Here is a 26,855-nt window from a genome sequence, read left to right as displayed (position 1 = left end):
CTTTCTGGGGAGGCTGCTGGGCTTGGCTGCCTCGGCAAGCAGGCAGCACTGTGTCCTCCGCTCACGCTCCGGTTCAGCCTCCATGGCCACGTGTCTCCAGGCCCCCGAGGTGACCCAGACAGCACGTGTGGGTGCAGAGGGGGAGGCAGCCCCACCCCCCGGCGCACCTGCACAGAGGCAGACACTCAGGAAGAGGGTTCTGGCAGTGGCCACTGCAATAGCAGTCTTCTACCGAGAACCTCTGCTGGACGACGGCCCACGGGCTGCAGCCAAGCCGGAACGATGGTGGACGGGACACTAGCGGAAAGCTCCCCGGGAGCAGGCCAGGCGTGACTGGCAGCACCAGCGTCCAGGAACCCTCGTCAGCCACACAGGGGAGGCCATCGCCTGTGCCCTGCCGCAGGCTGAGCCTGTCCTCCGGCATGCCCCACGGCTGCCAGAATAAGACGCCAGCACTCACTGGTACACTGGTGAAGACCAGGGCAGCAGGTGCCCAAGGTGGAGAAAACACCCTTTCACTCTCTTATCTCTTTACCTGCCAAATATCCATTAGTCTTAATTATAAGGAAAAAAACATACTATATTTCATAAAAAAGACTCTCACAGTTAAAACATGCATATATATGCGTTGAAACAAGATACTGTATTTTACTCAGTAAAACTCAGTAAAACACTCAAATCTCTGTTTTACTCAGACTAGAAATACATTGTGAAGGGAGAAGGCCCCCGTAAGAACCACTGAATTTACCCCTTCTCTCTTGCCCAGTCACCCACACCCCTCAGGAGCAGCAGCGACAGCTTACCTCTGCGTGCTCTCTTGCCCAGTCGCCCACACCCCGCAGGAGCAGCAGCGACAGCTTACCTCTGCGTGCACGGCGATTATATTCACCAACGCTTCTTTCAAGTAGTTTCTGACACCTGCAATCAGACGGGGAAGGGAAAGGCATTCAGTGGAGACGCGAGTGCCTCGCACCTTCCAGGAGGCAGAGGGCCAGCACAGGCCCAGAGCTCCCGAGGGCACTTCCGTCTCCGCCTCCTCCTCACAAGCCGGGGCCCAGGGCAGGAGGGCTGGGAGGCCACCCCATCTCCCACCCACAAGTGCCAGGTCCGCATCCTCATGGGCTGCAGTGAGGAGGCCCTGGTGCTCACAGGCTCCTAATAGCCCCAGTGCTATTTTGCAAGAAAAAGTATAAAAACAAAATACTGCTCTAGTAACTCCAAAATGATTACTTTCACTTGGAGGAGAATAGTGTTTCAGGATGCCTTTGCGAGTTAACAGCACAAATTGAGAATTTCTTCTGCATGACACAGAAAATCATACTGTGTCGCAAAGTTGCGTTCCCCACAACCTGCCCGGGCTGCTGATTAGCTGGAGGGCGGGACCACAGCTCGTGAGGGCCCAGCGCATGCCGGCTCTGCACACACCCCTGCGCCAGGCTGCCGAGCTCCGGGCCATGTGTGGGTATGCTCAGTTTGTGAGGGGCCAATCTCATAAATATTTCTTTGGTTCTGTTTTGTTGATGGAATAACTGAGAAAACAGATTGAAACATGATTAAATACAATCCAGAAGTAAGTTGGTTCTTCCTGAGAACAAGGACAGCTGCAGGGTAGTGGGTCCTGTCTGGGAGGAAAGAGCCGTCCTAGCGAAGGTGAAAGGTGGAGCGTGTGGCTAGTGCGAGGACCAGCAGAGCTGTCTCCCAGAGAGGAGGCCCCCCAGGCCAGGCAGGGGCTTGTGGGCCCCAGCGCTGTGCTCTGGTCAACGTGACCACTGGGCTCTAGACTTGAGTCTTTAAACCGAACCATGTGGAGGGCTGGCTTCTGCACATCCAGAGGTAAACACAGTTCCTGGGCCCGCCACAGCGACCACACACACACACGCACGCACGTGCAAACACACACGGAGTCCTTGGGAGGCTGTGAGCCCGCTGGGACTCTGGTCACACTCTGCACGGGTTTGGGAAGGATGGTACGTGTCGCTTGCCCCAGGGAAGGGGCGCCTGGCTCCCCGGTGACACTGGGGCATTGGGCTGAGTGAACCCAGAAGTCCGACCTGCGGGCCACAGCCAGCCCTGACCTCAGGCCTCCCTGGTGGCCGTGCTCAGCCTCCCCGGAGCTCCTGCACGGCCCTGACTGGTGGGCTGCCTGGGGCTGCAGCAGAGATGCTGCCCACTCCACACAGGGCCATCTCTCAGAGGACAGCAGGGTGGGGAGCTCTCCCCAGTGCGGCCACGCCGGCACGCAGGCCCCCCAGGCACCCCGGCCCAGGCCTGGCTAACACTGTCTCCCAGCCGGACTGTCAGCTCCGTGGGCACGGGGCTTGTCCCCTTCACCGCACCTCTGGAGCCGCAGACCCACCACACCGGCTGGGCAGCAGCTCAAGAATGTTGACGCATAAGAAACAAAAAGGGCAATGGCAGCATATGCTTACTCACAACGACGCTCCTAGGACTGAGCCCTCTTAAGCTGAAAAGTCAATGCGTGAGTGAACAAACAGGTGAAAGAAAAAGCGCAGGCAGGGTTCTGTAGTGTCCACAAAGAGGGCCAACGCTGGGTGTCTGTGAAGGGGATGCTGCTAAGGCAAGTCTCTCCCCTTTCAAGGGGTTTCAGAAAACAAAGACAGCCTTCTGAAGTAAGTTTTCAGGATCCATTTGAAAAATACAGTTTGAATAAAGACAGTACAGCAGAAGACAACATTGCTGAGGCTGAATACATCTGTTTCCTGTCTGATTTTTCCAGCTGTGTCCCTGAGCAAACGGCCTGCCCCGAAGAGCAGAGCACGAACACGGCCTCAATGCTCACAATGCCAGGTACTTAGAAGACGCCCGCTTCCCAGAGCGCTGAACACTCGGGACAGGTGCTGGCTCTCGGGTCGGCCCAGCAGCAGCGGGTCATGAACGCCAGCCTCACGGGCCTCGGGCCGGCGGGCACGCACAGGAAGGGCAGAGCGAGCGCCGCTCTGTTGTGATGCGGCGGTCGGTGTTGTTTGTGAGAAGGTTCCTCTTAGAAGAACGCCCACAAGTTTCCATGTTCTTCAGATACAGAATGACAACAGCTTCTAAGTATTTACAATCTTGCCTCCTCAACTCTGAATGTGGAATCAGAGTGTGTCACGGTATCTGACGAGAGAAGTGTCCCCACCCACACAGCACCAGCCCAGACCGTCACCGAGCCGCGCGCCCAGCGGCCCAGTGGGAATTCCCCACGGAGAAGGCAGAGCCCAGCTCTTCTGGGCAAGAGTCCCCGCGCCCCCGGCAGAGTGGGCTTCTCATGTGGGGGCCTGGATCTCAGAACATGTTTGCCAACAGTGAAGGTCTTGTTTTTCATACATCAAAGTGGAAAAGAAGTCTCTCTTCTAGCTGTATTTATTGGTTTCCTGTTTCAATCAGATAGGGAGGACACCATTCTGGAATACCTACCAGGATTTTTACTGAATGCCTGTTACGATTGCCTGCCAGACTCTGTTCCATGTGCTGGGGACACAGGAGTGGCCTCAGGAACAGACTCACAAAAAACAAAGCCCCCTCACGCCCCTGAGCACACGGCCACTGGGCACAGGAGGGCGCCGTGGCGGGCTCGGAAGCAGCCCTCAGGAAAGCAGGCGCCAGGAGCAGACCGCTCGCAGCAGCCAAGGGGAGCGCCTCTGCCTGACGAGACCCGTCCGCACTGTCTGTGGAGAGATGGGCCCTGCCAGGCGGAAAGGAAGCAGAGCCCCTCTGCGCCTCCCTCAGGAACGACACCCAGCGACAGGCTGGAACGCGGGTGCACGGGGGCACGCAGTGACTGAAGCTTCGGGTTTTCCTCGAAATACGGGAGACTGTTTTTTTAATTAAAAAGTGTTATATAGGCAGACTCGAGTTTTGCTATAATAATTTGGACAAATGGGAAACTCTCTATTCAATTAAGAAGTGTTATACAGGCAGACTTGAGTCTTCCTATGGTAATTTGGACAAATGGCTAGGCAGACCTCTCTAGAGTGTACCCACATTAAAGACCAGAATAGTGAAAACTCTGGATTGATCAAGCCTATATGCTTGTTTTGAAAATATTAAATGCACACTAAAAAGAAGACACAGAACTGTAAGGTCTCCTACTAACAAATGGAAGAGTCCAGTGAGCTACCCCTTTGTCTTTCTCCTGAGCATGCTGTGCCTTCTACATCTTCTCCTATGAATATGTTTTTTTTTTTCCTAAAAAGCGAGTCTTGCTTGCTTCTTTCCCTGATGTCCACGCACTCTTCTGTGCTGGTGTGCACACCCTGACCGTACCTTCACTGGCTGCTGAGGGTTCTTTAGCATGGATGTCCCGTAATTTACTTATTCTATTTATTCTAAGTTGTTTCATTACTTCTCCTTACTCATAACTACTTGGCAGTCACGCTACCTTTCGGTATACACCACCATAAACACCACCATGAGGCTCCCGGCCCTTACATTCTCATAGAATAATTTACTCAGATACCTTCCAGAAGTGAAATTGCTGAGTCAAAGGTTTTGATCCATTCTGCCAACTTGAAATTGAAAAGGCTACTCAAAATTAAACCCCCACTTCCTCATGCCTTTTTCACTTTCTTAACTTGGATTCTCTACTTACTATAATTAATAAAAACCATAATATACGCTTCTCAACTATGATGATGACAAAACTTTCCATCAAAACACTCTAAGAAAAATTCAAGCAAAATGCAAAGGTCAAAGGAAATTCACTTTGTTATACAAGACTTATACTCAGGCCGACAGAATAGAGTGTCTGAGAAAGAGGTGGACAGAGAGACACTGCATGTACTGAAGACACGGGTGGCCCCCTGCACACACACACCCAGCTTTCCTCCAAGGCATTTCCTGTTAAACCCTCCACACACACACTGGTCTCAGGCACCCTGCCTCTTGTTGTTCTGAAACACTGCACTCAGTCAGTAATAAAAGTCTGACTCTGGAAACTCTGGAGAGACTGCCTACTTTATAAACCACATTTCCTGTTTTTAACCCTTGTGCCTAAATCAGTTACCAGTCCTAGTCTACAGATAAAAATAGATTGAAAAATACTATAAATATCCCACAATGTACTTTTTTTTTGGGTCAAACTGAAACATTACATGAAAGAACCCTGGGGCATTTCTTTTCAAGTAAACCATTTATTCAATTACAGTGTGAAGACACATTATTGAAATCACCGCCTATAACAGCAACAACAAACGGCACCGACTGTCAGTTGGAAAGGCTCGAAACTTCGGCAGCAGAATCACTTGTGCTGGAGCAGAGAGCAGTTTCAGGTCCAGGCCTTTATGTGTAACTCACTCTTTCTCGACATATCCGAGATTTATACATGAATGCTTGGGGTCAAAGTAACGCATTTCGAACGCAGCATGTGAATGAATAAACAGGTCTCTACAGTTTCCTATCTTCTTTCTCAGAACCTTTTTTTTTTTTTTGGCTTTAATTAGTATATGTCAGATCATGGGCTCCTTTTTGCCAAATTCAGACTCAAATTGAAGAAAGTGGGGAAAACCGCTAGACCATTGAGGCATGACCTAAATCAGTCCCTCAAGATTATACAGTGGAAGGGAGAAACAGATTTAAGGGCCTAGATCTGATAGACAGGGTGCCTGACGAACTATGGATGGAGGTTCGTGACACTGCACAGGAGACAGGGAGCAAGACCATTACCAAGAAAAAGAAATGCAGAAAAGCAAAATGGCTGTCTAAGGATGCCTTACAAATAGCTGTGAAAACAAGAGAAGTGAAAACCAAAGGAGAACAGGAAAGATATACCCATCTGAATGCAGAGTTCCAAAGAACAGTAAGGAGAGATAAGAAAGCTTTCTTCAGCGATCAATGCAAAGAAATAGAGGAAAACAGAATGGGAAGGCCTAGAGATCTCTTCAAGAAAATCAGAGATACCAAGGGAACATTTCATGCAAAGATGGGCTTGATAAAGGACAGAAATGGTAGGGACCTAACAGAAGCAGAAGATATTAAGAAGAGGTGGCAAGAATACACAGAAGAACTGTACAAAAAAGATCTTCACGACCCAGATAATCACGATGGTGTGATCACTCACCTAGAGCCAGACATCCTGGAATGTGAAGTCAAGTGGGCCTTAGAAAGCATCGCTACCAACAAAACTAGTGGAGGTGATGGAATTCCAGTTGAGCTATTTCAAATCCTGAGAGATGATGCTGTGAAAGTGCTATACACACTCAGTATGCAAGCAAATTTGGAAAACTCAGCAGTGGCCACAGGACTGGAAAAGGTCAGTTTTCATTCCAATCCCTAAGAAAGGCAATGCCAAAGAATGCTCAAACTACCACACAATTGCACTCATCTCACACGCTAGCAAAGTAATGCTCAAAATTCTCCAAGCCAGACTTCAACAATACGTGAACTGTGAACTTTCAAGTTCAAGATGTTCAAGCTGGTTTTAGAAAAGGCAGAGGAACCAGAGATCAAATTGCCAACATCCGCTGGATCTTGGAAAAAGCAAGAGAATTCCAGAAAAATATCTATTTCTGCTTTATTGACTATGCCAAAGCGTTTGACTGTGTGGATCACAATAAACTCTGGAAAATTCTGAAAGAGATGGGAATACCAGACTACCTGACCTGCCTCTTGAGAAATTTGTATGCAGGTCAGGAAGCAACAGTTAGAACTGGACATGGAACCACAGATGGGTTCCAAATAGGTAGAGGAGGACGTCAAGGCTGTATATTGTCACCCTGCTTATTTAACTTCTATGCAGAGCACATCATGAGAAACGCTGGGCTGGAGGAAGCACAAGCTGGAATCAAGATTGCCAGGAGAAATATCAATAACCTCAGATATGCAGATGACACCACCCTTATGGCAGAAAGTGAAGAGGAACTAAAAAGCCTCTTGATGAAAGTGAAAGAGGAGAGTGAGAAAGTTGGCTTAAAACTCAACATTCAGAAAACGAAGATCATGGGATCCGCGCCCATCACTTCATGGCAAATAGATGGAGAAACAGTGGAAACAGTGTCAGACTTTATTTTGGGGGGCTCCAAAATCACTGCAGATGGTGACGCAGCCATGAAATAAAACTCTTGCTCCTCGGAAGGAAAGTTATGACCAACCTAGACAGCATATTGAAAAGCAGAGACATTACTTTGCCAACAAAGGTCCGTCTAATCAAGGCTATGGTTTTTCCAGTGGTCATGTATGGACGTGAGAGTTGGACTATAAAGAAAGCTGAGCGCTGAAGAATTGATGCCTTTGAACTGTGGTTTTGGAGAAGACTCTTGAGAGTCCCTTGGACTGCAAGGAGATCCAACCAGTCCATCCTAAAGGAAATCAGTCCTAATGTTCATTGGAAGGACTGATGTTGAAGCTGAAACTCCAATACTTTGGCCACCTGATGTGAAGAGCTGACTCATCTGAAAAGACCCTGATGCTGGGAAAGACTGAAGGCAGGAGACTGGGACAATAGAGGACGAGATGGTTGGATGGCATCACCGATTCAATGGACATGAGTTTGAGTAAACTCCGGGAACTGCTGATGGACAGGGAGGCCTGGTATGCTGCAGTCCATGGGCTTGCAAAGAGTTGGACACAACTCAGCAACTGGACTGAACATATCTCCTAGTTTTTAAGGAAAATTCTGTCCTATGAAAACAGAAAATAAAATATCACCATCCATGAAAATAACAGTAAATTTATTTCATGGCTTATTTTTTCCATTTCTAAGAGGATTTATACGTGAACCGTAAACTTCCAGATGTTCAAGCTGGTTTTAGAAAAGGCAGAGGAACCAGAGATCAAATTGCCAACATCCGCTGGATAATCGAAAAAGTAAGAGAGTTCCAGAAAAATATCTATTTCTGCTTTATTGACTATGCCAAAGCCTTTGACTGCATGGATCACAATAAACTGTGGAAAATTCTGAAAGAGATGGGAATACTAGACCACCTGACCTGCCTCTTGAGAAACCTATATGCAGGTCAGGAAGCAACAGTTAGAACTGGACATGGAACAACAGACTGGTTCCAAATAGGAAAAGGAGTACGTCAAGGCTTTATACTGTCACCCTGCTTATTCAACTTAGATGCAGAGTACATCATGAGAAACGCTGGGCTGGAAGAAACACAAGCTGGAATCAAGACTGCCGGGAGAAATATCAATAACCTCAGATATGCAGATGACACCACCCTTATGGCGGAAAGTGAAGAGGAGCTCAAAAGCCTCTTGATGAAAGTCAAAGTGAAGAGTGAAAAAGTTGGCTTAAAGCTCAACATTCAGAAAACTAAGATCATGGCATCCGGTCCCATCACTTCATGGCAAATAGATGGGGAAACAGTGGAAACAGTGGCTGACTTTATTTCTGGGGGCTCCAAAATCACTGCAGATGGTGACTGCAGCCATGAAATTAAAAGATGCTTACTACTTGGAAGAAAATTTATGACCAACCTAGATAGCATATTAAAAAGCAGAGACATTACTTTGCCAACAAAGGTCCGTCTAGTCAAGGCTATGGTTTTTCCAGTGGTCATGTATGGATGTGAGAGTTGGACTGTGAAGAAAGCTGAGCACGGAAGAATTGATGCTTTTGAACTGTGGGGTTGGAGAAGACTCTTGAGAGTCCCTTGGGCTGCAAGGAGATCCAACCAGTCCATTCTAAAGGAGATCAGCCCTGGGATTTCTTTGGAAGGAATGATGCTAAAGCTGAAACTCCAGTACTTTGGCCACCTCATGCAAAGAGTTGACTCATTGGAAAAGACTCTGATGCTGGGAGGGATTGGGGGCAGGAGGAGAAGGGGATGACAGAGGATGAGATGCCTGGATGGCATTACCGACTCGATGGACAGGGAGGCCTGGCGTGCTGTGAATCATGGGGTTGCAAAGAGTCGGACACAACTGAGCGCCTGAACTGAACTAAAGAGGAGTTATATTCATAAGAGTTTAGCTTTCATAAACTTCAGAGACGAACTGTACCTTTGAAGATTCCAATACAGGCAAGGGAGTCACATTCTCTCCGATTTGAAAGTCAGAATCTGATGTGCAAAATAGTCTGTGAACTTATTCTAACCTAAAATAGTACAGAACACGATACATTTAGGATGAAATATCAGTTTCAACATTCAAAACTGATACTGAATTTTAGACTTAAAGGTATAAAAATATAATTACTATAACACCAACATAAATCAGTTCTATTTGTTTCAATTTCTTCTTTTGGCAGGAAAACCATGTTTCCATCAGAAGGCAACTTCACCTAGAAAAGGGACATGACGGAGCCAGGTGGACTGAGGTGCATGAACCCAGAGCCTGTCACACAGAGTGGAGTGAAGCACAGACACTGCTCATCAGTCACAGATACGGAATCTAGAAGAATGGCGCTGACGGGTCTATTTGCAGGGCAGGAACAGAGACGCAGACGTGGGGGACAGACTGTGGACACAGAGGGCGAAGGGCAGGGTGGGACGGACTGAGAGCAGCGCTGACGCTATATACGGCCCCGTGTGAAACAGCCAGTGGGGAGCTGCTGTGTGACCCAGGGGGCTCGGCTCGGTGCTCCGTGACAACCAAGAGGGGCAACTGGGACTGGGGTGGGAGGGAGGCGCAAGTGGGGAGGGACACGTGTATATTTGTGGCTGATTCACGTTGTTGCATGGCAGAAACCAACACAACATTATAAAGCAATTATCCTTCAATTAAAAGTTAAAAATATAAAGGTGACAAGACAATGGAACTAACTCTATGCACACAGACGCGCTTTGCTTCACACTGTGAGGTGTCACAGTTATAGACTTCATAAAGGTCTGCAGAATCTTCAGGTTCACAGTCTCCAGGAGCCCCGCCCCAGCCCTCAGCAAGAATGACCTCAGAGGAAATCACACTAATAAATGCTTGTGAGAGAAGCCAGACAGCAGACCACAGCTCTGCAGCCTGACAGCCTGGGTCAGGACGGCAGCCCCGCCGTCTACGCCACGGCCACGGCCATGGCCGAGGACGCACATGTGCGGCCACTGCAGGCGGCCTGGCCCTCAGCAGCTCTGCCTGCAGTGCTGGAGCTGGCATGGTGAGCAGAGCACACAGTGCCCGCTCTCAGGACCGGGTTCCACCCACAGTGTAAGAAGCAAGGGACAACTAGGCCACGTTTCTGCTATTAAACCAAAGAAAAGGCCTTGGAATCGAAGACAGAGGAGTTGTAATAAAATCAGAGGCAGAAAAAACATGAAAGCCAGGAGCTGACCCAGAGCTTCGTCTTCATTCGTATCAGAAGGGATCTCTGGAGTCGGCGTATGGAGAAGTGTAATTGTGAGGAGGGGCTGCAGGCCTGGCCGGTTGCAGTGGAGACCTTGACCTTGCAGCTATCAGAGCTGAGAGAGTGCCAAGCTCCACGTGGCAAGTGAGCCTGGAAACAGCGCCAATGGTTATTTGCTGACTGTGCCGTTCCGCTGGCAAGGTTCCTACGTCTGCAAGTCGGAGTTGTCCCCTTTTCTCCAATTAAGCAGAACTCGCGTCGAGGAAAGCACACAAATCCTGTGTTTCCCACACACACATGTACCAGCATCCTGACGGAGACGCGGCAGCCTGCTCCCCGCAGGCACTCCTGCACCTCGTCCCTGTGGGCTCAGGACTGGGAGGTCGCCCTGCTGCCCGCGCTCCCCAGCAGAGGAGGGAACGCACAGCAGGGCGCCGCCCTCCAGGCTCTCTTCAACGTCATGGCCTGGCCTCGGGTGGGACGGGTCTCCCTGCCTGGACCAGCACATCATGCTCACGTGCCCATTCCACGCTGTGGGCACTGACTGGTCTCCAGCTTCCGGTTACTTCAGACAGAGCTGCAGTGGAGACGCTGTCTACTGGTGCAGAGATGCTCCCCTCGGGGACGTCCTGCGAGGGAGTGGGCCACTGCCAAGCACACCGCTGCCTCTGCCAGCCTTCTCCCAGGGAGAGCAGAGCGACCCTGCATCCCAAACAGCCATGTCGGGGGCAGTCTACGTGCCGTCTCGGTGGATATGGGCCCATGAATGTGTCCAAAGGAGCATCTGCTCTAGTTTAAAGAAAAATGGATTTCTGCACCTGTTTTCCTTAGCATAAGATGAAAAAGCCACAGCACAAAGGGAAAAAGAGAAAAAAGTCTGAGAATATACACAGATTTTTCTTTTCACTAATACAACCCAACCGTGCAATGTAAGAAGGCGTGTACCTTTCATTTCCATCATATCTGAAGTCCCTGAAACTGTCTTTGTGGTTTCATAAAGCCTACCATCACCTCTCCTTCAATACACAAACCTGCTCAGAGTGACATGCACTCCACGCACGTCTCAGGCCCTGCTACTGTCACCACAGGCTGTCACACCGTTTGCAATCGGCGATGAAAGCAACGGCAAAGCTGGAAACTGCGTTTTCAAATGTATCATGCTTGTGAATAGACTTCGGTTGTCACTCAAACGCTTCGATTATTAGTATGAGATATTGACAGAAAATTGAAGTAGAATGATCCAAAAGAATACTCTTACTCAAGTCCCGCACAACATGAAGGCTTCATTCAGTCTCTCCCACTGGCTCCTGTGGAGGGCACCCGCCCTGTCCCCAACGCCTGATCCCCAGCTGACCGCGGGGCAAGCTGTCCCGCGCCCCACCTGAGTGGCGGAGACAGGCGGCTGCTGGGGCACCGGCTCGCCGAGGAGCTGACACACAGCAGCCCTGCTTCTGCTAGCCATGCATCCTTGGCTTTAGGGAGGGAGGCTGGCCTGGAAGTCTCCGTTCTATCGTGGGCTCCCAGGAAATTCTCGAGATGCTGCTTTAAAACACACACTCACAAGTTTTCCACCAGCATGTGAAGAATAAAGAGCCATCAAAATGGCTAACTGTTATGCTATACTGAGAACAGTCAGGGGCTGGCTTTCTTGGCTCATTATTAAGAGAAGACAGTCACGAAAGGTCAGCTGGAGTTGGGAGAGACACAGAGAGCTGGCATTTCTGGTCCAGCCGTGACAGGTCAGAGGTGAGACATCCAAAGACCACTCTGTGGTTTGGTGTTCTCACAAAACCCGGCAGGCGTGCGTGCTCTGCTGGAACCAGCGAACTTGGCAGTTTCCGAGCGTGCAGTACACGCAGGTAACAACACTCCCCAGGTGCACGAGACTCCGGGCCAGGCTGCAAAGGCCAGTCCTGCGGAGGAGGAAGGGCTGGAAATGCCAAGCGAGGGTGAAGAGGCGTCCCTGAGCACGCCCTGCGAGAGACCTGAGCGTGGGAAGCCTTGAGGCCGAGCTAGCAGGGGCTCGGGGCTCTCCTCCTCCAGCCCGCGGTGGGGAAGGCGCACGGACGACAACTTAAATGACACGACGCACTCTGGGGTTCACAGCAAACCCTCCAGAAACAGTCACCGCTGTTCCTGCACAGAGGAGAGCAGCTCTGCCTAGAAGGCAGCAACTGGAGGCCCTGACTGACCCAGCCCACTCCAGAAACCAAAGGGAAACGGGGAGTTCACAGCAGAAACTGCAGGACGGCAGGCAAGGGAGCACAGGCAGCGGGAGTGAGTACGGAGGGAGAAGAAAGTTCTGTCCTTAACGTCTTTCTACCCTTTCCGCACCGAGTCTTCAGACCTGTCTACCCGTGGCTGTTCCCTAATTTCTCTTGCTCCCTTTGAAATCAAAACGTCTGCACCACGGTTGGAGGTAAGGCTGTCTTGGGAGGTGGAAGTGGTGTGCTGACAAGGCTCACTAGTCCTGTGGGAGAGGTAACAACATCATGTCATCATCAACTGTCAGTAAAGAGAGGAGACCATGTACACACACACACACACACACACACACACACACACACACACACACACACACACACACACACACACACACACACCTGGGTTTCCTGGGTTTCCTTTAGCCATGGTCTGTCCTCAGTTTCACTACTGTGACTTCAGTACTTCAGAGTCTGTTAACCACTAATTTATTAAAACACTTTGATGGTGACCTAATTTGTTAAACAGTCAAAATACAACAGCTGGAATCATCTGAACCTCACCTTTCTATTGTGGTGCATGTTTTAAACAACTGGGAAAGTGAGCGCTGGCCACCATGTGCAGGGTAAAGCAACAATTTGGAGTTGTCTTCTTACCATGCTACTCATGCACCCTGTGCCCCCAAGTACAGGGGCAGCACAGTGCTCCAAGGAAACCCGTACCCGCGCCGAGCAGCGCCAGGAGGACAGGCACACGCCTTTGGCTCTGAGGAGGAGTCTGAGTGGAGGCAGCGTGGCTGCAATAGCCAGGCCAGGCGCTCAATGACGGGCCAGTGCTCCTGGGCTGAGCCGCGGTGTCCGCCCCGTGGATGCGTGGGGGTGCCCACCTGCTTGTGGGCCGGACTTGTGGACAAACGGAGGGGCCGCTGTCGGCTCAGCACGCTGGGCCACGGCCCCCACCAGCCCCCAGGTCGTGCGCTGAGCTGGAGAGCAGAGCCAGGGCAGACCCTTTGGCGCCCTTTCAAACTCCTCACTCAGAGCCATCTGCAGACAGACACCTGTAAGTTCAGAGTGTGCACTGAGCTCACAGCAGCCAAGGTCACAGGAGGCAACGAGCAGCTGGGAAGCATAAAGGAGTGCCCAAAGGGCAGGATGTGCAAGAGGGCCCCCGCCATCTCCCACGGCACACACGTGTTTCAGAAAATGACTCTTGGTCATAATTGGACAAAATCCGGCGAAGTGAGTGAAAAAACCTCCGACACTGTTCACAAGACCCAGGAACAGAAGTTCTGCAGGCACAATTATGAGATGTCCACGCAGTTTCCCGAACACCAGAGGAGACACAGCCTGGCAGGACCTGATAGGCAGGAACCTGTGGTTAAGGAATGGGCCAACTGATGCGACTGAGCAGAAGCGATGGCACTGCCGGGACTTAAGAAAGCAAAGGAGCGCAGTGCTCGTCCAGTCGTGCAGGACTTCCGGGTGCGGATTAACGGGAGCGAAAGGGGTCGCAAAAGGCAAGGGGGGCTCCAGGGAGGGCGACGCACACGTAGAGAGAGTAGGGCAAGTTTGACAGAGGGAAGTTTTCCCGTGTTTCCTGTCATTTCATTCCCGACTGACGGCTGGCTGCACATCCGGGAAGAGAGGGCACACAGTGGGTGTGGCCTGGACACAGAAACCAGGCAGGGCCCTGAGCCCCTGTGCAGACTCCCAGCCAGAGAGGGGACAGTCTGATTACTAAAACAGCAGCACTATGATGATGAATTGAAACTCACTTAAATATGCTCAAGCGGAGTTAGAAAAATGTGCTCAAGCCATGATAATTAGAAAACATCTTCATTACCTTTAAAAAAAAATGGTGAGGGAACCAACTCATTCTGAAAACGAATTAGAGTGAAATCAAGGTTTACCCTGCCTTTCCTGTATGCACTGGACTTCAGAGTAACTGAATCGTTGATGAAATTTTTTATTTCTTAATTTCATGCTCCAGCTACCAATCATTAGTTTGCAATCTCCAAGGAAATAAGGCCAATACTTTGGCCACCTGACGAGAAGAGATGACTCACTGGAAAAGACCCTGATGCTGGGAAAGACTGCAGGCAGGAGGAGAAGGGGATGACAGAGGATGAGATGGTTGGATGGCATCACCAACTCAATGGACATGAGCTTGAGCAAATTCCAGGAGATGGTGAAGGACGGCGAAGCCTGGTGTGCCGCAGTCCATGGGGTTGCAAAGAGTCGGACACAACTCAGTGACTGAACAACTAGGAAAAAAAGGATCATGGCAACAATTACCAATGGTGCTAAAACTATTAGATGAAAAGTCTGACCGTTTTAAAGGGTGGAGCGAGCTGATAACACTTGGAATCCAGTTTTCAATCTTAACATCACAAACAGGGAGACACATTATGGACTCTGGTGACAAAATCCAAAAATCAAGCCTGAAACTGATAAAACTTCGTTAATCGTAAGTTTGGAAACACAAGGAGCAGAGAAACATGCCACTTGCACAAGGAGGAAGCCATATGGAAGCTCCAGAAAATGAGAGCATCCACAGAGCCATGGCTCACCCACAGAGCCATGATTCACTCAACAAGCAAGCTGAAGGGAAGGCCGTCAGTCAGTTCACTCGCTCAGTCATGTCCGACTCTGTGTGACCCCGTGGACTGCAGCACGCCAGGCTTCCCTGTCCATCACTAACTCACAGAGCTTGCTCAAACTCACATCCATCAAGCTGGTGATGCCATCCAACCAACTCAACCTCTGTCACCCCCTTTTCTTCCTGCCTTCAATCTTTCCCAGCATCAGGGTGTTTTCCAGTGAGTCAGTTCTTTGAATCAGGTGGCCAAAGTATTAAGAGTTTCAGCTTCAGCATCAGTCCTTCCACTGAATATTCAGGACTGACTTCCTTTAGGATTGAAAAGACCCTAGAGATGGGAAAAATTACTTCAGAGATGATGAGTAAAGGCAACACACAGACCCTGACAGAAGCTCTGACCTGACCGCACTGTCTAAAGAACTTTTATGAGAATGGACGCTGACTGTGTTCCGGAGCTTAAGCTCAGACTGCTTGCTGCAAAACAGGCCAGTAATCGAGAGGTGAGCTGTCAGGACAAGGAACATGGCTTTATTCGGAAAGCTGGCAAACCGAGAGGATGGTGGGCTCAAGCCCCAAAGAACCTTGTTGCCTGAGTCAGGATTCAGGCTCCTTCTGCACTGAAAGGGGAAGGAGCACAGCCAGGCGCCTCCCTGCCCCTGCCAGCCTCCAGAGGGCCTGTGTGAATTCCTCCTTCCCTGCAGCCATTCGCAGGGGGCCTGGTCAGGAGGCTTCCTGTGAGCTACACCAAAGCGTTTTATTAGCTTGATGCTCATGACCTGGGAGGCAAAACTCTCAGAGATGAGCCATGTACAATCTAAGCTTACAGGCACCATCCCTCTAGTGATTAACCTGTAATAGAATACAAAAGGTTCTTTCCTATGCAACTGGATATTTGATAAAATTAATGGATTGTTACATTTTTTTCCAGATCTGATAATAGCACTGAGACTGTATTTTCAAAGACATCATCCTTATCTGATCCGTGTGTGGATGAAATGACCCTTCATCCAGAGAGGGCAGGGGACTGGCCGTGGGCTCAGGGCTGCTGAAGCCGCCACGAAGTCAGCTCTGCGCTTCCCTGTTCTGCTGTGATCAACCTCTAGGAATGTCCAAAATAAGTTCAAACAATGGCCTTTTGCACAACAGCACATTAATTTACCCTGGTGCCAAACAGCTATCAGTTTAAGACATAATAAAATAAATACTTCAATAGATAATACATGCAATGACGAAAGTATGTAGGCCATAGGTCATCTCAAGGTTAATAGATTTCACATTGAATAGCATCAGAGCCAACACTTAGCTTTACTGAAAATGCTTGGCAGACATTCTGCAGCCAACTGTCCAAAGTGCTGCACGGTCTCACCTCCCTGACAGTGATGCAGTGAGCTGCTTATAAAAAAGGAAAAATGGCTGGGAGAAAAGGAAAGGTAAACAGTGAAAGTGCGATTTGAAAAGAGAGGACTAGGTCATCCTCCTTTGAAAAATGTAAAACTGCTCTTCTCCTATGAGTAGATGAAATACAAATTTATTAAAATCTTCCTGACAGTATTTTTTAAATGAAATTAAGAAAAACAGTTCAAGGAACTGATAAAACTACTCTGAGTTCAGCACCAGGAAAGACCACTGAGTTGGATGTCTCTCCAAAGGTGGAATTCACTCAACTGGGCTCTTTCGGTTAAAAGCAGAATCAGTAAGGTGGCAGGCTGGCCTGCGCGCAGGGCACGGGAGACCTGTGGAGGGCGGTCAGGAGTGCGGCAGGCCAGTGGGCACTGCCACTCGGGTGCCACGCCAGAAGCGAGAGCAGACGGCACACGGTCTAACAAACAGCGCTGGGAAAGGGATGCTCATCAAGGCGCCCTCAGAGTTCTGTAAGGCTCGGTCTTCAGAGCAAATCTGGAAAGGTGGACTGACACTCAGAGACCTTTGGGTGACACCTATTTTGTAATAATCTAATTACTTCTAAATGAATAGCTCACATCATGTTTTTGGTAACTGTTTGCTTATTTAATCAACCAAAATTCTCTTCTTCAACATTAAACTGAATTAAAAGATAATTCAATCTGATATCCTGTTGAAAATACCTATTAGGGTAAAAGCCAAACTGCAAATTAGTATTTTACTGAACGTGTGTTTTCCCTGTTACCTCCAGCTTGAGTAATTTATGCCAAGGTGTTTCTCACTAAGCAGCCAACCGACGGAGGAATGTACTAAGGCAGGCTCTCTCTACACTGGCACCCAGGAGGGCTACGGCACAGAGGGAGGCCTGGAGACAGTGGGGACGAGACAGGGGAGGGGGCGGCCCTGGGTGCGCAGGGCAGACACTGCCGAGGCCCCGTCTAGCTCCACACGCGCTGTGGACTGGCCCTTGAACGGCTGGCTGGGACACTTTCTTAGAAACAGGACCTAATATTCGGATGCTGAAGTCACTCCTCCTCTTTGTTAATGGGACAGAACGAACTCTTTCTTTGCTGAGCTCAGCTCGTACCTTTTGCCGGCACGCCTGGAGCCAGCCTTGGCTGGAGACTGGGTTTAAGGAGAGAGGTACCTCCTGGCGCTGCTGGGTTCCGAGAGGGGCTTCCCCGAGGGAGGGAGGAGAGCCTTCGTCCACCTCTAGGGGAATCTGTCCCCTTCTTCTCCGCTCCCCGCCTTGCCTGTGGGAGGCAGCGAGAGGGCAGAGGAGCTGCCTGCAGGAGGAGCTGGCGAGGGCTGGGCTCGCTCGGCCCCCGCGGCCCCCGCGGCCCCGCCTGCTGGTGCCTCTGTCTTATCCTGTGATTAGTGTGAGGTCAGGAGAGACGACTGTCCTTCACAAGTTCTGGGCCCAGAGATTCTAATGGTGTTTCCTGCCTTTCCTGCATGCAGGCTGAGGCAGCGATGGGCGACAGTCCCTCCTCTCCGCCCCTCCGACACAGGACACGACTACTCCTCTCTTAGGAGGATCCAAGGAGCTATCCCAGCACTTAGTAAACCTCCCCACATGCTCCAGGAAAGGATTCTCCCTAGGGGTGTGCACAGTTTAACAAGGAGTGAGATGGGTGTTTCCAAGGAGGTGCTGCTTTGATGAGACAAACGGCAGGCAGCCTGCCCACCACCCGTGTTCTTCACTTGAGGTTAGTGCAATTAGCTCATTGGAACACAAGGATCTGGTTAAATCACAAAAGAGTATTAGAAGAAAAGTGTTGGGGAAAAAAGAGACATACAATAGGCAATCAAGATACTCTTCACCCAGCAGTGGAAATGCCTTTACAGGCAGGAAGAGGCAACCAAGCAGGACGAAGAGCGCCGACTGCAGGCTGGTCTCTGCCTCCGCACGTGGGATCCACCGTGAACAAGGGAAGCGCCCAGCGCCCCATATGAGCCGGCTGCCCTCCCCGGCCACCTGGCCCCTCCACACTCACAGCATCCACCACACAGATGTCTTCCCTCCCCCGATACTTCCGATGACTACAGTTAACAGGAAAGCATTTTGAGATAAAAATCAGTTAAGTACTTATTTAAAAATGGTTGATTTTATATTAACCTATTACCTTTATGAATATATGTAAACATACATGTTCTAGATAGAAAACAAATATTTAAGTGACAATTTAAAAAAAGATTACTTCTCTTATTTAATATGTTTTTAAGATTTAAACTTTCAAGTGTACTTGTAAATGAGATTATTTTTAACTGAGCTAAAACTTATCAAACGCAAATACTCAGAGCTCTTAATAACTGAGGATAACAGGAAAATGAGAGTCAGGTAAGTGACTCAGAACTAACCAGAATAGCCCTTCCTGACATATATATAATTAGAGAGGTGATCAACTGGATTCTTTAAAAAATTACTACAGTGTCGGAAACTAAATTTATTTCTAACTACAGCAATACACAGGTACCTATATGATTTGCAAAATTCAGCTCTGAAATGAAAAATGAAATTGGAGATGAAAATTCTAAAGATAATACTAAGGTAACTGAAATTCTTTTGGAAGACTAAAGTCAAACTACTGTGGCTGCTCAGCTTGGTCTCAAAACTTCAGTCAACTTTAAAGAAACAAAAAGTCGCTCTGTGACTATGAGAGACTGAGGTTCAGCTGGGGATCCAGTCAAAACTGCAGAGAACAGGACTCGATACAGCTCAGAAGAGTCTGTAAAAGGCGGTGTTGGTCTCTTAGCGTCTCGGCGCCAGAGGAATGGCACGTGACGGGCGGACGGCGCAGTGGTGTCGTGCATGCTGAGGAGAGGGTGCTTGCCTGAAAGAGAGCACCAGGGCCTCCATGCCACAGGCCAGCAGCACCTCAGCTTGTGCAAAAAGCTCCCTGGTAACTACCACTCACACTGTGGGCTGGGAAGACGTGAGGGGCAGAGAAGGACCTCAGACCTGGACACTGAGTCGGTCCACACCTGGCAGCAGGGAGACCATATTAAAAAGTGAACAAGAAGATTAATGGAAATGAGAACATCACACAATTTACTTTCCTATCGAAAAACAACTGAGAAAAATCACTGCTGAACCACAGAACAAATACGCGAAAGATAAACTGAGGCATGACCCACGTTCGCTCAGACTCTGAACCATGAATTCCCGCTGTGCGACTGGAGCCTGGCAGGGAGGCGCGGCCTGGGAACCAGGAGAGGCCCTAGCTGCCTGGAGGCGGCGTGGGAGGAGCCAGGAGGAGCAGCAGGAGCAGTGCCCACGAGCCAAGGTCTCAGCCTGGGGAGGGAGCAGGCCCGAAGGGTTGGAGCAGGGGCGACAGACGGGCTTTGCCAACAGGCGAGGGGCTGGGGACAGGAAGACAGTGCGGCCCTGCAGTGACACGGGGCACCCTGCAGGGACCGGGCACGGTGGGGACAGACCTAGGGTCTGAGGAGGAGCGGCAACCTGGCGGCCAACCCGAGGGGTGAGGAAGGTGCAGGAGAGTCCGGGCGGGGGGACATCTGTCCACAGAGGAGGGAGGCCTGAACCTCAGAGCAGAGGGCAGGCCGCCGAGTGGATGCTGAAGGCACCAGTCAGCTTGCTCGAGGGGATGGAATCTTGGAGTATGAACAAAGATTGGCAACCCCAGGGGGAGCCGGTGTCCAGGGCCATTCCCAGCGCAGGGGCTGCAGGAGGAGGCTGGGGGCCGCTCACCACAGGGGGAGGGCGGCAGGGCAGGGGGGCGTCTCTCCCAGGAGCGGGACCAGCCTGGAAGCGCTCTGCAGAGCACCAAGGCCAGCACGCCCATGGACCCCAGGGTGGCTGGAGGCACGAGAGACACGAGAGGACACAGGGGCCTCAGGTGGAACCTCCGAGGCGCCGCCCAGACGGCTAGTTCACGCTGGGCTGTAACATGGAACGTGTGGGGCTGTGAGTAGTCAGAGCAACAGGAGCTCAGGGGGTTCAGAGCCTGAGGTCCTGGCCAACCCTCCCCCACCCTCCGGAGGGAACGAGGATTTGTCTTAAGACAGCTGAAATTTAGACAACTGTAATAAACTGGCTTAAAGCTCAACATTCAGAAAACTAAGATCATGGCATCTGGTCCCATCACTTCATGCGAAATAGATGGGGAAACAGTGGAAACAGTGGCAGACTTTATTTCTGGGGCTCCAAAATCACTGCAGATGGTGACTGCAGCCATGAAATTAAAAGACGCTTACTCCTTGGAAGAAAAGTTATGACCAACCTAGATAGCATATTCAAAAGCAGAGACATTACTTTGCCAACAAAGGTCCGTCTAGTCAAGGCTATGGTTTCTCCAGTGGTCATGTATGGATGTGAGAGTTGGACTGTGAAGAAAGCTGAGCACCAAAGAATTGATGCTTTTGAACTGTGGTGTTAGAGAAGACTCTTGAGAGTCCCTTGGACTACAAGGAGATCCAACCAGTCCATTCTGAAGGAGATCAGTCCTGAATGTTCATTGGAAGGACTGATGCTGAAGCTGAAACTCCAATACTTTGGCCACCTGATGTGAAGAGTTGACTCATTTGAAAAGACCCTGACGCTGGGAGGGATTGGGGGCAGGAGGAGAAGGGGACGACAGAGGATGAGATGGCTGGATGGCATCACCGACTTGATGGACATGAGTTCGGGTAAACTCCGGGAGTTGGTGATGGACAGGGAGGCCTGGCGTGCTGCGGTTCATGGGGTCGCAAAGAGTCGGACACGACCGCGTGACTGAGCTGGACTGAGTATTAAGAGGCGAGTATACACAGGCACGTGCTGGACTGAGTATTAAGAGGCGAGTATACACAGGCTCGTGCATCACAGGTGCGCGAACGACTGATACTGCGAGGAGTAAAGCGCCTAGTGTGCGCACGCGTGCCCATGTGTACACGCGTGTACATGTGTGCAGGGCCTGTGGTACAACAACTCCTTTATTTGTGAACCAGGGATTGGTTAACTGTTGTTACAGGAGTTTGGTACGGCAGGGCCCAAATTTTGGTTGTGAATTTGCAAACTCCCAATAACCCTTCATGGTGGCACACGTCACCTGAACTGATAAGGATCTTGACCGTCACTCCTAATCTAACCTCGCCCACTTCCCGGCCGGCATCGCTCCTGGAATGTAACATGAAGCGTGGCATCTGCACTGTATTGCCTTCCTAAAGCTCCCAGATGGTGAGATTCCCGAAGTCACCCAGCCCGAGAGTTTTGAAAAAGACTGTAGATTGAAAGCTCCAGAGGCTGTTGACAGATGACCTTGAGACCAGTGATCCACCCAGGGAGTTAGGTTTGCCCACGCGAGGTCAGGAACTGAGCTTACACTGAAGGTGTATGTCATCAGCTGCCCTGGGTAACTGACCACTACCCCTGAGCTCACAGACTGGGCTGTAAGAAGCTCCACCAATGTAAAGGACAGTGCTGGAACCAATGGACAGGATATTCCCTGGTAGGTAATTATCTTGCACATAAAACACGTGTAATTCCCACAGGGTCCATCTAAAACATGACGCCCACCCTCCAGCGGCCATGTCACAGGTGCAGAGTGGACGGCTGGGGTCTTGACACTTAAGCGGACGCCTGAGGACCAAGGACTCCTGACCACACGGGCAACGGGAAGACCCCGCAGGGAGGACAAGGGAGGTCCCTGTGTGCTGAGGGCGGCTGGTGAGGCCATGGGGTAAAGTATAGGGTCAGTACTGACTGCGCTGCACACTTTGCTGTGAGACACTACAAGAATTTTAAGCAAGTTTCTGACAAGATCTGACATACTGTAAGAGGATGCACTTGGGATGTCAGCTGCCATCCAGTCTGGACACAGAAAAGAATGTATGCATGAGCAAACCCAGCTCCCGGGGGGGGGGGGGGGGTCACTGGTCTCAAGGTCATCTGTGAGCAGCCTCTGGAATCCTCCATCTGCAATCTTTTTCTAAACTCTTGGGCTCGGTGACTTTGGAAATTTTAACATTTGGGAGATTTAAGAAGGTAATACAGGAAGGAGCATTTAGGAAGGTAATGCATGGCCTTGGGGGAGAAAGATCAACTATGATCTACTTTAGGCAGAAGGCTCAAACGTCTATAATGATGGATGGTGACTTCAGGAATTAAATAGCTACAATCACATAAACACTACTAATTTAATGATTCTGATTCTTAGCTTATACTTCCGGCATCATTATCCCTAATATGAACAACTTGATGCTTTCAAATGGTGGCACTGGAGAAGACTCTTGAGAATCCCTTGGATGGCAAGGAGATCAAACCAGTCAATCCTAAAGGAAATCAACCCTGAATATTCATTGGAAGGACTGACACTGAAGCTGAAGCTCCAATACTCTGGCCACCTGATGCGAAGAGCTGACTCACTGGAAAAGCCCCTGATGTTGGGAAAGATTGAGGGCAGGAGAAGAGGGCGACAGAGGATGAGATGGTTGGACGGCATCACCAACTCGATGGACATGAGTCTGAGCAAACTCCAGAAGATAGTGAGGGACAGGGAGGCCTGGTGTGCTGCAGTCCATGGGGCTGCAGAGAGTCTGACACGACTGAGCGACTGAACAGCAATGTGAACAGCAACAATAAAAGCAAACCATATCTGAATAATGACGCCACCACCATCTAATAAAAGCGCCACAGAGCAACGACGGCAGGATGTCACAGCAAGCTGTTGAACAAATAAAGGCAACACAACTTTCCAGCAGGTCACGGGTACAGCCACGCGCGCCCCGAAGACCTGACGTCTCATAAGAACAGAGCCATTATCACACCAGGCGACACCAACATGTTAGTAGGTGGCCTGGCTTTGTGTATTCCACGGTACTTCAAACAAAGAAACAAGTGTCTGATCATCAAAACTGTATCTTTCAATGACAAGTTATTTCTAAAACACACATTATCAAGCGATCTAAGTGACATTTATTTGACGCCACAACGATAATACCGGAATCGTCTGCCATCTTTCCGCAGCTGAATTTTTTCTGCTCGACTACGATGCTCTCACTCCCATACCTTCTCCTTGAATCTTTCATATCTTCGGCAACTGTAACTGGGTCTTCCATAGAAGCGATCAAACGTCTTAAGTAAATTTTTCGATGGAGGTCACAAGGTCACTGCAGAGAACAGCGCTGGCTACTGCTTCTATGCAGGCAAGAAGCACCCCCGGAAGCAAGTGTGTGTTACTGAGATGATCACACACTCTGAGGTGTAATTAATTATCCTCTGGAATTTAAGATTATCTCTAAGCCATTTTAAGCACTAATAATTTAAAGTCTCCTAAACTCCAAACTATTAAACAGTGGGTTTAACCTAATAAAGACTTAAAAACCAAGTCAATCCCTTAGCAAATATGAAAACAATGGGAACAAAAAGAAAAGCATCTTAAGCATGTTTCAAGAGAAGCAAATCCACAGTCATGGCTCAGGATGCATGGACCTGGAGACCAGGGACCTGAAACCACCCACCTGTTGGGGGCAGGCAGTCCCTCCAGTCGAAGTAGCCAGCGTAAATGCCAGGTTCCAAGGAGCCCACGATGGGGTCTGCCTTCAGCTCAATGTAGCTTTCAAACAGCCTCTGGTCCAGGTCTTTGAGCGAGGCCATGCTCACCTGTGAGCACAGGGAGGGCACACCAGTGAGGCCGCGCCCGCTCACACGCACAAGTGGAGCACGCAGGGCGTCTACTCGCGGGTGGAGAAAACAGTGAAACAACGTAAGTGAATGCTGAGTAGGCTTGAGCAGCACTTACCGGCTTTCCCACAAAGAGGCGTGACCTTACTTCGCCACAGGTAATAAAGAGCATTGCTGCATGGCAGGCGCCCTGCTTCCCCGCTTCCCACACAGCGCTCTGAAGCCCACTCAAAACGGGTACAGAACATGAATGCACGGTTTTATTTCAATGTTTCCAACTTAAATTTTCTAGTTTACTATTTTTAAAACTTTTTTGGTAACAATAGTTTGTAAAAATTAAACTTCTGAGAAAGAAAAAAAATAACAGAAAAAAAAGCCCTGTTATTTTCATTTCAAAGATGACAGAAAGAGCACTTTTAACTGAGCCAGCGCTATAGAAATAAACTCACTATATAATCAGAACCACTATGGGGAGCAGTGGGCGGGGTGTAAACTGCTGGGTAAGACAGGCTCAAGAGGCTCAAGGATGGACTGTACAAGACTCTAAGATGAGGAACAGAGCCAGTGTTTCGTAGTAACTGTAAATGGAGGGTAACCTTTGACAGTTGTATTAAAAAAACAACAAAATTTTAACTAGAATAATTACAGCAAAAAAAATTATATACAAGTATGCTAAAAATAATCAAATATGTAAAATATATTGCCGATGGCTCAAGTGACTCTAAAATCGTTAAAACTGTTTGCTGTAAAGGAGTTTCCCTGGACTTAAAAAAAAACAAAACCTGTCCTTTCTCTACCTTCACGCTGAAATATTGGAAAGAGATTTACAGGTATCACAGAAAACCTCACTCAAGAATTGAATGCCAAACTAAAAGAGTTCACATGCCGCAACTAAGACGTGGCCCGGCCAAATAAGCAATAAATACGTAAAAATGAGTATACATATCTAGAAAAAGAGAGCCTTCCCTCCCTGGCCTGTGAATGTTTCAGGAGATAGGAGAGGTTGGGGGTGGGGGCCCCATCCCATCCATTTCTCTCTAGGCATTCGACTTTAAAAAAAATAATTTAACGCCAGACTTTAACGGCAATTATAACATTCTTGGGTAGATCAAAAATCTGCAACTATCCAAACTGCAAATTAGATCATTCTTTTAAAAAGACTGGCACAGAGTAAACCAGCTTTTTATATATGTAAAGGTCATTCCTTGGGTTTATGTAATTACAGCTACTAATAAAATTATAAGCCAAAGTTTATTAACCATACAGCTCTGGTTTTCCCTTCTCAAAGGGCTCAGAGGCTGCAAGCCAGTCTCTTTAAAGAGACCGTTCTAGCCAATGAGCATATGAGAAAGTGTTAACCTGCTAAGCAGGGAAAGACATGCAAAAGAAAACACCGCAAGGGGATGTTCCCTATCAAATGAGAACTAATCGGCAGTGACGGCCAAGCGCGAGGGCACAGCTTCTGGGCAGCAGCCGTGGCGGCAGCGCCTGCCGGGAGGAGCCTCTGGGGCGGCAGTTCACGCCCAGGAAGTCACTGCGAGGAAGGGAGGGGGGCGACGCAGCCAGCGTCCCCTCTCAGTGACAGCCACAAAGACCTCCTGAAGGCTCCCAGCAGGAAAAAGTGAGAGCAAGGGTTTTACAGTGGCACGTCCAGCAGTAACACATACTATAAGCCATGAGGCGCACATTTGTAGAGGAGGAGTGCTCTCAACAGAACGGCCGAGAGAGAGCTGTGCTCACCACGAGCTGAACTCAGAACACTGCTCCACAGTGCAGCGGCATGTCCAGACACAGGCCCATGGAAGAGACTGATTACTACATACTCTAAAATAAGACACAGTTTATCTTTGGTGGATTACAGGTGATTAAAAAAAACTTTTTTAGGTTTTTCAGTATTTCTCCTTTTAAAAAATGATTAAGTTTTACTTAAAAAACAACACGCTTGTTCTCGGCTGTGCTGGGCTTCTGCTTTTGCGCGGGCCATCTCTGGTGCGCTCCGAGGGCTTCTCGCTGCGGCTCCTTGTGTTGCGCAGCGTGGGCTCCAGAGTCTCACCAGTCCTGGGGCATGCACGGGCTTAGCTGCCCTGCGGCATGTGGAACGTTCCAGACCAGGAACTGAACCTGGGTCCCTGCACTGGCAGATGGGTTCTTAACCACTGACCACCAGGGGAGTCCAGAGGTCTTATTTTTATAATAAGAAAAAGAAAATGCACGATAAACAAACACTTCTAACACTTGAGACCGGGAGGCGCTGGCACCACACGTGGCGGCGCGGGCACGCAGGGCTCCCCAGTGCAACCCAGCGACGGCCTCCAACAGGGCTCGTCCGGAAAGAGAATCTGGAAATGCTGACAGGTTTCATGTTTATTACTTAATGCTGTTTTATAAAGCTCAAAATGATACACTTAACCAACCAGCATCAGATCCGATTCCTCTGGTGTCTTCTCATAGAAACAGTTTTGTCCTTTTCTTTGGCACTTGTATGATGCCAGACCAGCAGGCACTCTGGACTCAGCCTGAGAAAATGTGAACTGGAGGTAACCTCCCTCTCTCTGAGCATCTTTCTGCATGAAAAACGGAGTTAATAATACTTTCCTTAATTACTTCAGAGAGCTATTTTCATCAAACAAAACTGTAAAAAAAATCATGCTAGTTTTAAAGGATGAAAAGTGAAAAAGCAAGTTAGTCGCTCAGTCGTGTCCGACTCTGCAAGCCCATGGACTGTGGCTCACCAGGCTCTTCTGTCCATGGGATTCTTCAGGCAAGAATACTGGAGAGGGTTGCCATTCCCTTCTTCAGAGGATTTTCCCAATC

General features: G+C 49.4%; 1 protein-coding gene across 2 annotated transcripts in view; it reads right to left on the bottom strand.

Moving 5' to 3' along the window:
• EXOC2 (exocyst complex component 2) overlaps nucleotides 1-26,855 on the bottom strand; it is a 99,644-nt gene that overhangs the window by 8,812 nt on the left and 63,977 nt on the right. For both annotated transcript variants that reach the window (XM_068961077.1, XM_068961078.1), the window contains exons 22-23: nucleotides 23,879-24,020; nucleotides 863-918 (exon numbers count right to left, since the gene is read on the bottom strand). In XM_068961077.1, the coding sequence (XP_068817178.1) occupies nucleotides 863-918; nucleotides 23,879-24,020 (198 nt within the window). The remainder of the gene's footprint in view (nucleotides 1-862; nucleotides 919-23,878; nucleotides 24,021-26,855) is intronic.

This window comes from Capricornis sumatraensis, chromosome 22, assembly GCF_032405125.1.
Source record: "Capricornis sumatraensis isolate serow.1 chromosome 22, serow.2, whole genome shotgun sequence".
NCBI classification, from domain to species: Eukaryota; Metazoa; Chordata; class Mammalia; order Artiodactyla; family Bovidae; genus Capricornis; species Capricornis sumatraensis.
This window is presented reverse-complemented; position numbering and strand designations above follow the sequence as displayed.